General features: G+C 36.4%; 1 protein-coding gene across 2 annotated transcripts in view; it reads left to right on the forward strand.

Annotated features, from left to right (window-relative positions):
• Positions 1 to 11,466, forward strand: part of VWDE (von Willebrand factor D and EGF domains) — a 37,987-nt gene that overhangs the window by 14,353 nt on the left and 12,168 nt on the right. For both annotated transcript variants that reach the window (XM_086855819.1, XM_086855830.1), the window contains exons 10-18: positions 1,705 to 1,978; positions 2,060 to 2,268; positions 2,719 to 3,704; positions 4,914 to 5,050; positions 8,059 to 8,214; positions 8,800 to 8,904; positions 9,251 to 9,365; positions 10,739 to 10,989; positions 11,110 to 11,329. In XM_086855819.1, coding sequence (XP_086711945.1) covers positions 1,705 to 1,978; positions 2,060 to 2,268; positions 2,719 to 3,704; positions 4,914 to 5,050; positions 8,059 to 8,214; positions 8,800 to 8,904; positions 9,251 to 9,365; positions 10,739 to 10,989; positions 11,110 to 11,329 — 2,453 coding nt within the window. The remainder of the gene's footprint in view (positions 1 to 1,704; positions 1,979 to 2,059; positions 2,269 to 2,718; positions 3,705 to 4,913; positions 5,051 to 8,058; positions 8,215 to 8,799; positions 8,905 to 9,250; positions 9,366 to 10,738; positions 10,990 to 11,109; positions 11,330 to 11,466) is intronic.

Raw genomic sequence — 11,466 nt, forward strand, 5'->3', positions numbered from 1 at the left:
GGTTTGTAATATTTACATTTCAAAAGGCAAGTTTTGGGGTTTTGGCAAGAGAATGAAGCAAATGGACAAGAGGAGCGGTAACTGTGGAGTCTGTTGAATTCAAAAAATATAAATGTTCATATATTAAATATGAACCATGATGAAATGATTGAGTAAACAAAACTTTTAATGCAGTGATGTTTCCAAACAAAAGCACAGTTTCCCTATTTCTGTGTGTCAGTATCTGAATCCTTGTAAGGATAAAATTACAAGCAGCTGTCTGCTGTCTGGGTAGCATTTTGCTGCATTTATCAGTGGCATTGAAAGCAGTTTATTTACTGCTGTCACGTGCACATCACTGGCCAAAAAGGTTTTTGAAGTGAAAACAGCTTTTTTAGCCACAGCTGGTTTTGGTGTGCTTCTTTCTTACAAGGTATTTCTGATTCACAAAGGATGTCTGAACAAATACAGGCTCTACACCTGTGAGTTTTATATTCTTTGTTCAGCAGAAGCACATTTCAGGTGGCAGGGTGGGAAGAAGAGGATATGTTGCCTCCAAAAAAGGATGTTCAGCCCACACATGATAACAGAAAGGGAAATCAAAATTGTGACTGGCTCTCTGATAGAATTTTACTACTACTAATAAAGTCAATGGGCTTATCCTTATCTTGCAGTTTCTCCTTCAGTGGAAGTTTTAGGGATGTCTTAACTGGGCATTGTAACCATGGAAGCATTGTGATTAAGCTTTCTCTTGAAGCAGTGTTTTACTTTAATGTGGTCTGTCTGGAAGCATGATGCTGCAGAGAAATAGCTTTCTTTTTAAGGATAAATTATGTTGCTATTTTATTTTTCAAACTGAGGAAACGAATTACCTACTGAATTATGGACAATCTGATGCAGTCCCAGTAGTGCAGCCATCTGCAGTTTGTCTGTTGGCCCATAATACACAAAGCAATTTGACAGTCTACAATCAACTGTCAAATGCCATTTATAGCCAAGAGGCTATTAAACTTACAGCAAAAGTTTGGGGGTTTTCTTTCTGCTTTTTTTCTATTTTTTTTTTTTCTTGCTGCTGAATCATTAAATTGGCTATTTTAACCTTGCTTCAGGGGACAGATGGCTAACCCTAAGGAAAAAAAGCAAGTTGCTATTTATGGTTTTCATCTTAAATGATCATTGGGAATAAGCATCTCCATCTTAATAAAGCAGACCTTTTGAAAAGGATGTGACTTTCTAAATCATTTTGTCAAGGGTACTTGTGCAGTTTACAGCAGCTGCCCCCACATGCACACTGCTATGCATCTTATTGCTCTTGCTGCATAGGTGTACCATTGTAGAAACACAAAGGTTAAGAAGTACCCTCCATATGCGTTGTTAAAACCAAAGAATAGCAGTGGCTTCATGCTTATGTTTCCATTCATAGCCATTGTCTACATATATTCCACTCATGATCCTTCTTTTCTGCTGAAAAATAAAATTTTTAAATTTTTTTAATTTTTTTTTTTTAATTTATAGCTACTCAGAGGAAGATATGAAGATGTTTGCTCAGGATAAAGCTGTGTTTTGCTCTGGGGGCTGTACTGGTTTTTCTGACTTGGGAAAATGAGTTTCAGTATCAATGTTCACCAAATATTAGAAATCTGCTTGAAAATAAAGTTGCTGACATGGAGTGATGCAATTATTTCACAACCAAAGTGATATCACGTGTTATTCTTTTGATTCTAGAGTCTATGACAATTTTAAAACAGGAACATTTGTTCTCTACAAGAGTACATCTCGAGATTTTGAAGTTCATGTTCGCCAGTGGGACTGTGGAAGTCTTCACTACCCAGCATCCTGCAACTGTGGCTTTGTTGCTAAGGAAGGAAGTGATATAATTGCATTTGACATGTGCAGTGGTCAGCTCCATGAATCACAGCCACACTTATCTGTAATAAACAGAGACACAACAGGAAGCAATGTCAGAATCACTGAATCATACCTAGGAAGAAAAGTAACAGTAAGTGGTAAATAATTGCTTACAGAACAGGTAAAATAAAAAGTTGTGTTTCTCATGATGCTATCTTCAAACTCTTTTTAGGTTTTGTTTTCTTCCGGAGCTTTTGTTCGTGCTGATGTGAGTGAATGGGGAATGAGCATAACACTTAGGGCACCCAGTTCAGATTACAGACATACAGTGGGACTCTGTGGCACCTTTGATGGAAATCCAGAGAATGACTATCACACTGCGAGTGGCATGGAAATCCCAAACAATGCTAATGTTCCTTTGTCTTTTATTAAGGAATGGAGGTAACAAAATGCTTCTGTTGATAGATCAATTGCCATCATTTTTGGTTCTACCTTTCCTTCACGCTCTTAAAAACTTGTAAAAATAATAATTGAAAAATTATCCTTAAGTTTTTAAGTTAATATTAGAATGTCATAATTACATTCTGTAATTAATTTAAGACAAATTTGAAACTTAATTGCCAAGTAAGTATTTAAGCATTATGTTGTAAGATTAGTTTGATTAGGTGTGGAACAAAAGTACCAAGGTATGCAGAAAATGTCCACTCATCTCAATCCTTTTATAAGTTACTCCTGCAGTATTGTCTTTTAACTGGTGTTTAAATACAGCTGTGTGCTGCAGACTTATGCTGTAGAAATATGAAACAACAAAGAACAAAAAACTGTTAATACTTTAATAACACAAGAAAATAGTTCAGATGATACAGTTTCACCTTTTCCTTTCCTCACTAGAATTTTGCCAGGAGAAAGCTTGTTTGACAAGACACCTGCTTCATTAACATCCTCTAGAAAAGTTTTCTTCTGTGACTGTACACTTGAAGATGCTGGATTATATCAACCAGCAAACAAACTGCAGACAGTTACTCAGTCAGAACTTCCTCTGTCTTGTAAAGAAAGTGAAAATGGTAGATTTCTTTCTTTGATACCAGGACTGGATGTCACTGCTGAGTATCTTGGTCCTGCTGATCTTGTCAGGGGCTTAAAGAAACGTTCATCTGCACATGAAAGGGATTCATCTGCACTTCTGCAGAGGCAGGATAATCAAACCAAATTTCACAAAACATCACTAGTAAACTCGCATCTCTCTGCCACCTCAGTGGGAGATACAGGTACAGACAGAGAGGGAAGTTCAAGCTTATACATTAGGAGAAATTCTCACCATTACAGCAGTCACTTTCACAAAAGTCAATCTGCTACAAGTAGAAGGAAGCGCCAAAATTATTATGAATACCATCCAGTATTTGTCTTCCAAAGTCTCAGCCAAACAGATTTAGAGGGATATAGTTATTTTTTCCCAGAGGACCATGCCACTGACACAGACGAAAAGCTCCTTCCTTCTTGGCCCACACCTTCAGGCCTCACTGAATCTAGTGCTTTGTTCCTGTGCCAGCAGGCAGTAGCTAATTCCAGCATAGGCAGATCCTGTGGTGCCCTCCTTGGCAGGCGAACGGGGGATGCCATCGATATGTGTGTTAAAGATTTGCTGCTGAAAGATGACCTCGGTTGGGCAGAAGCTTCCGTAGCTCTGCTGGAGAATGAATGTGAGAAAAGAATTTTAGAAGAAGTAAATTACAACCCACAGGAACTTGAAGAGTCTGTTGAGAGTCTACTTACTGCTTTGAAGTGTCCCAGTCTCTGCAGTGGTAATGGGGAATGTACAGAATGGGGCTGTGCATGTTTTCAAGGCTACAGCTCATATGACTGCAGCATACTGTCTGGTAAGTGGGGAGAAAATGAGAGTTACCCCAATAATGTTGTCAGTATTCGTGCAAAGTGTATTTGTTTTGCTGCCTTTCTCTCCTGATCTTGTGCATGGACAAGGGCTCTCAATTATTTAGTTACAGTTTACTACAGCTGTAATTATTTTGCATTCAGCCTTCTTGTTTCCAAGGACAAAACATGAGCTTAGTTTCTAATAGGTCAGGTTAAAAAAGTCAGTTTGCAATGCAGAGTGTAGCCCCAAGAGACTGGCAATGTTTCCACATGCTATCTCCTTCAGGGAAAATATACCACATTCATTCCTCCCCTAGGTTTCTATAGTTTATGTAATCCTGTTTATTAACTCTTAAGTGGGATGGTTTTGTCTTCTTTGTGTTACATCTCTGTAAGCTAATGGTTAGAGAATTGGTGGTGAAGAAAAAAGAGGTATAGCAAATAGTGCTGGGCAGGGGTTTTTTTTTCATTTTCAGTAGGTAAAATATTCCCTAAAAGTTCAGTTGAAAAATTACTGGAAAAATATAAACAGTACTATCAAAGTCAAAACTCTTTCAAAATGAAACCTGTTAATATTTTGGTTTGCAATGGTGGTTTTGTTTTAACGACTTATTTAAGAGCAAATAGAAAAAGAGGGAATAGAATAATAAGAAATACAGAAATACTTTACTTCAAGAGGAATAAAATAAGCTGGTTTTAGCTCAAAAAAATGTTTTTGAGTGTTCTGGTGTGTCAGTTTATCTCCTGAAATAACTTCCATCTGAGATTTGGGTTGTTTCTGGGGTTTGTTTTTGTTTTTAGTTTTTAATAAAAAATAATCCCTATATAAATCCCTATACAAATTATTGCACATCTTTCTCCTTTTTCAGTTCCTATTTCTAAGGCCTTAGTTTCATTTCAGTTTTATTCTGGAAGTATGATATAAAGAACCGTAGTTGAAAAAGCAAAACATATTCACAAGTGTTTGTTATCAGTTGAAATTTCTCAGCTTCCTAATACTGAGGTTCCAAGAGAAGACAGAAGCCTAACTTTAAATTTAAAGTTTCAGTTTAACAATGTAAAATCTTTCTGTTTATGCTTCCCTTCAGCTGGGTCCAGATTTTCTTGTTTACACAGTTTTCATGGTAGGATAGAAAAATAAATATATTGCATAATGTAAATGCATATGAATGAGTTCTCATACTAGCATTTATTGTCTAATCTCTGCTTCCAAGACCAGGCTCCAGAAATTACAGAGCTGGAGAATGCTGGGCTGTGTGATATCCGACAGTATGAATGCACATCAGTGAGAGTGTTTGGACATGGCTTCAGAGACTCATTGAACCTGAAATGCGAAATCATCAAATTGCAGGTAGGTCTCCCTGACTAGTGACAGTTGCATTTTAAACTTCTTAAAGAACAAGGGACAAAATGTCAAACATATTATTCATTGATGTGGGCACAACCCAATGCTTTAGTAGAAGCTAAAAGCAAAGGCACTCAGCACTTTGCAGCAAACACTCAAGAGTTTTGCAAGATTGCCATTTCCTCCACGATAAGAGAAATACAGAACATAATGGGAATGTTCAGCAGCTGGGAGGGAGATAACAGCATACAGCAGCTATCCATCAGAAAAGGGCAAGGGCAGCCCTATTAGTAACAACCAGTACATCGTTGTATTTTTAAGTGCTTATGGAGAGGAATTGAAGTACCACTTCTTTGAAAAAGGACAGCAAGGTTAAAGCCATTACTAGATTTCTCTCTCAAATCTAATGCTTGAAATAGCCTTTTATAAACATAATAAATCTATTAGGAAAAGATAAAGGTGTTTTTGATATGTTGTCCATTTCCCAGAGGTAGAATACTATGGCTATTTAATGATATGTGTCAGGTTTGAACAGGAGATTAAAAAATGTTTCACCGTAAACTTAAGGGGAATTTGTGTAGCGAGAGTGTTACTGCTCATTCTTAAAAAAAAAAAAACCTCAAGGCAAATATATAAGCAATTTACAAGTTGTAGCCTGGAATAAATGGTCAGCAATTACAAGTTTTTATGTCATTTTAGACATGAGAACAAAAAAGCTAAAAGTAAAACTGTATTTTATTGGTGTGATGATGGAGGGGTTGAGAGCTGGCAAAAGGGGAGCCATTCAACGGGAAATTTTGTTCCTGAGACAATAGATATCCTTAGCTATTTCCAGAAGATGCTGAAATTATTTTGATAGATTAGGCAATGCTGGGTATAGATTTTTCTTAAACTTAATATGTATCCACTCAGGTTGGCTTGAAATGATTGTCAAGACTAAGTTTACGGTCCCTATATATTAAAAGACTTTTAGCCCAAGCTCACAGTAAGACAATTATTGGGAGTTCACTTATCACAGTTTGAAATGTCTCAGTTTTAACTCATGGCAAAATGTTCTGAAATCTCTCTTGGTGGTGCTGTGTTTGGCTCCCAACACAAAAACTTCCTAATTAGTCACTTTTAGTGGCAAGAGCCATTTTACTGCTATTAGCTGCAGTTGAGGAGAAAGCTGTGAATTTTTTCCTTGAAAATAAGAAAGAAAGGAAGTTTGGGATACTGGCTTTTTTTGTTTATTTTTTCAGGCTGGAGAAAAAGTGAATGTAAGGAAATATCAATAGACTTGCAACAATATAGAACTGCACATATTTTGAGATAGAATTTAAATAATCAAAATTTTGTAGAAGAGGCATGTTGACAGAATTTAGAGTTTCTTTTTCTTTTCAATATTTTCACTTTTGAAATGTTAAATCAAATCTATTGTTCATGGGCTGTCTTACCCAGTTTAGGGTAGATACTTGATAGAGGTTTGGGTAGAAAATGGACAGGAACCTATAATTACAGACATGGAGAATTTAAAAGTAAAAGGATGAGAGTATGTTTAATCTCTGCAAAACAAAAATAGTTTTATTTCCTTCTGTTATGCATTGAACTCTGGTTTCTATGAACTTTATGAGCTGGAATACTTACAGATCTGAAGGCTTTTTAATTGGCTTTTGAAAGGTTAAACTGTTTCTGAAAACATTATCTGAACTTGCCTCCAGCTACTAACAAAAGGTTTCTGATGAAGTAGACTGTCGCTAAAGGACACGAAATGATTCACATGAACACATCTCAGTGGTATGACAGGAAAAAGTAACTTTATTCTCTGACTCCAGTATTTATAGATTCTTGACTATGACCAGGGATGGGATAACTAAGTTACCACCTTCCCAATCACACTGGTCATGCAAAATGTCCATCAAAGGACATTTCTTAGAAGGAATGTGATAAACAGCTTATGTTTGTAGTTACGAAAACAAGATCAAAAGGCTTAGTTTTCAGGGTGACAGTAGACTGTATCACATTTAAAAGGTTACAGTACTAAATGTACTCACAATTACATGTTTAGAAATATTTAGCTTTCATACTTACCTTTGCTGTGAATTCCTTAAATAAATAAAAGGTGAAAGAAAAAAATGTGTGGTTGGAGCAGAAGTAGGACATACATATTTTTAGCCAAAGTGTTTCTTTTTCTATTTAAAAAAACAAAAAAGAAGGCAAGGCCTATACAGCAGATGACTTTTCATGTGAGGATTGGGATTGAAAAAATGTTTTGATTGGCTCCAGTAAATAAAAAAAGATGCCAGCTCAGTAAAAACTACTCAAGCTCAAAATCCTTTTTACTTGCTGTTCTCTTGATTCTTAGTCTGCATGGATTCTTAGCTCTATCTCATTTTATTTATTTTCCATATGCTTATCCCCACTTCCACATCATTGCTTCAGTCAAATAGTGTTATCATCCTTTTTCTATTATTATGAACTCTCAAGATGGATCCTTGGATGCCCTGTCCTCACAGCAGTTTACAAGAAAGGTCTGCAGGTCAGCAGTGTCATGTTCTATTGAACAACCTATTGGTTTGTACAAGGGCTAATGGCCAACTACCAGTATTGCCCCCAACACCCAGAATGATTCCTGAGCCCTGCCAAAACCCTCATGTGTTCCTTAGACTAGAGCCTGTCCTGGCACGGGAGCAGCGATGGAGTGGAACAGAGGCCCTTGCGAGTCAGATCAGTGGTGTTTGAGGATCACCCACTGTTTACCACTATTACCTTCCAGCTGGAGGGACTGCTCCTCCTTGGCAATGCAGTGCCAAAGGGCTGTGCATCAGGAAAGACTTCTCTGCCTGCTCCTCCACAGTAGCAGGCTTAGTTAAAAATCTGTGTGTGCAAATACTGTCATCTAATATTTGCCACTGCATTCTAATCCAGACACATTGGACTTGTTCAAACACTGCAACACATGGAGAGTTTTTCTCTGGTAAAAATGTTTTCATGATGTATTTCAGTGAAAAACAAATTTTCTGCTTAATATTCAGTATAGTGATAGACAGTGGATTCCTGGAGAACCTCTAACTATGCCAGCTACCTTCCAAAATGCCAGGACTGTCGACTGCCAGTTACTGAATGATGGCCAGCAATCTGATGTCATGGATGTGGTTGATGACAAACCCATTGCCAGATGGCAAATAAAGGTACTCTCAGAAATTTCAACTATTCACTTACAAATATTCCTATTAAGATGAAAATATATCACATAGATATTATCCTTTATTTAATTGTACTAAGGGGAGAAGTCAACTTGCTTAACTTAGGGCCTCAGTCTTGTTACCTAAGCTTGTCAAGTATCGTTTGATAGTGTTCTCCTACAAGGGGACTGTAGGAGACACATATTCTTCATGAGCAGAAGTTAAAGGCCAAGTAGTTACCCTAGAGTATTTCAAATTGCATTGGATCCATCTTTGGTAGAACTGAGTTGAGCTCAGCCACATGTACAAATCCCTGTGAGCAGATATCTGAGCTCTCATACAGATGGAGTCAATAAGGTCAATAGACCCTACAAACAATTCAATTTACCTTAAAGTAGACACTGATGTGTAGTTGGTCAAAATCTGCCTAGACTCCTTGGCAGGCTTGATTAGATTTCTGATGACTGTTGTGAAAGTTTAGACACCTGCATGTGGGTATCTATTAATGAGTGGAAGTTCGTGCTAGCAGACCATGTGGGTGATATATTCATACCTATATCAGTTAATCCATTTTTACTGATCACCTTGCAGATTTCTAATGATGGATTTGTTTATAGCAACTCTAAAACAATGACATTATATGATGGAGCCTGTCAGACATGTGAACCACAAGAATCTGGGCTATGTATGTTAAAGGTATGTGTTTCACTACTCTCTATTACGAAAATATGCATTATTTTTGGCTGAGAAAAACATGTAGAAAAATTAGCAGAACATACCTTATTCTTGTTTCCAACAGGGATTTTCAATGCTCAGAAAGAGAAGCTGGGATGAGGCAATTTTAAATGTAAAAAATCAAACCAAAAGCTCTTCATATAATTACCACATAAAACCAAACTTACTATCAGTTGTTTAGATTTAAAAGCAAGCTTAGTTGTTTAATAGAAGTGCAGAATGATTAGATTTTGTTTGATACTTACAAATTTATAACCAGTTTGATAACCAAAAGCATTAATGTATCACATTTTCATTTCTCTAAAAGGAGAAAACGTGCAACATAGATGGACTCTGTTATGGTGAAGGAGACACAAATCCAACCAGCCCTTGCTTACTGTGCAGACCTGACTTATCAAAATTAACTTGGTCAGTTCTTGAAAGTAAGTTCTAAATAGTTCTTTTTTAATATCAAGTAGCTGAAAGTGTGCAAAGTTTTTAAATTTATGGTAACAGTGGTATGTTTTAAATTTAACTAGGTAAGTGTTTGGGCATTTCTATTAGTTTCTGAAAATTATATTAAATTATATATTTATATATTTATATATTTATATTTATATATTATGTATTAAATTGTATTGTTGTTTCCAGACCATATATGTAATATCTTAATTTGCTTTCCCTGACTCTCCTGCTGTAGCCATTACAAATAACTAATGCAAATTAACAACTTTCACTCTGATTAGCACTTTGGAGTCTTGATATTTAGCACAGCTTCATCCACATACATTTGTTTTTAACATATAGGTGTAACAGGTATTTTTCAATAAATTATTCTGATTACAAACAAGTGGAGATCAGAAATTAAATTAAATGACATATTTATTAGACACTTAATATCTGGGCATCATTTACATTGATGTCATAGATACATGGCCTTAATACTTGCAAGTACATCCAAGGCTGTTGTATTCCTGTCCAGTTAGAAACCACAGTATGAAGGGAAAACTTAAGCTTAAATTTTTCATTTTCCTTCTCTGTAGTTCAAAGTTCTAACATAGAAGTTGTAGCTCTTTTGGTGCAGATTTTAGTCTTTGGATACACACTTCACTTTGGTCTCTTCACTGAATCAAATGTGTTTTGGAGGTTTCATATTAGCCATCCAGTTTATCCTGCCAACCCACGTCTATAACATCACAAATACAAGCATTCTCTCAGTGTCTTCATGAGTGAAATGCTCATGAAATCAAGACTCTGTCTTGATTAGGAAAGGTCCTGTCTGAATGGGACTTCTGGTGCCTGTCTTGGTGAATCTTGTCCCAATTCAAACTTGTACTGACAGCCAAGGTAGATAGACCTATTCTAAAAGGATGAGATGTGAATGGAAGGAATAATATGAAACTCATCCAGCAGACAGGGAGTCAAGGGATTTCCATGTTACAGCCATGTTATGGTCTGGAATTCAATACAGCCAAAATCAGAAATGAAGGCAGAGGCAATGCTCCAAACCTAAGGAGCACAGCCTGTTCTGCAAGGCAAATAATGTTAGGAACAAGAGAGTTTAGCAACTGAAACACTGATTGCACCTTCTTCTTCTTCCTTCATGGTTTTTGCCACAGTGGGTGGATTCCTGCCTGCAGCAGTCACTTGCTAGTATAAAAAATATAAAGTGTTTTTCCTCTGCCATTTAAATGACATTAGAATTTAAGAGAGATAAGTACATGGGATTTCTTTAGTAGAAAGACAAGTTCCTTTTAATTTTTATAAGTATATTGCAACTTTTCCTTAGAAGAGGAAAATATGTCCTTTGTTACAGGTAACCAGCCTCCAGTACTTGAAAGTTTTCAGGGTATGCTACAGACATTTTATGGAGAAGATTTTTTATATCAGTTTTTGGCTTCAGATCCAGAGGGCTCTGCTATTCATTTCACATTGGATTCTGGTCCAGAAGGTGCCAGTCTTTCCCCATCAGGTCTCCTTCTGTGGAAAGCTGTGTCAATGAATGCCCATAAATTAACGTTTTCTTTGTCAGATGACTGCAATGCAACGACTAAGGTAGAAATAGAGGTAATGAATATTACAGTAAAATGACACTTACTAGTAAGATACCTAAGTTATCTATTTACAGAATTCATTGCTAGTTCATAAAAAAAAAAAGAAAACTGTCTTATTGGGCGTGTCTTGTAGGTCAGTGTAAAATCATGTGATTGCCTAAATAATGGCACATGTGTGACAAACATTAATTTCCCACCTGGAAGTGGAAGATATCTTTGTGTGTGTGTGGCTGGATTTGAAGGTGATCTCTGTCAAGTGAATACTGATGACTGTAAACTTAACCAGTGTGGTATTGGCAGATGTGTGGATGGAATAAACAGCTATTACTGTGAATGTCCACATGAACTTCAAGGTAAATTGCTACTTTATTTCCATGCATTTTTCATGTTTAGTGATAAATAGGAGTTTTTAATTTTATGTCTACAATTTTCTTTTTTAATTTTTCACCGTAAATAACTTACTATTGTATTACAAAGAAGCTTTATGGTC

The sequence above is a fragment of the Cyanistes caeruleus genome, chromosome 1 (genome assembly GCF_971803275.1).
Source record: "Cyanistes caeruleus chromosome 1, bCyaCae1.hap1.1, whole genome shotgun sequence".
NCBI classification, from domain to species: domain Eukaryota; kingdom Metazoa; phylum Chordata; class Aves; order Passeriformes; family Paridae; genus Cyanistes; species Cyanistes caeruleus.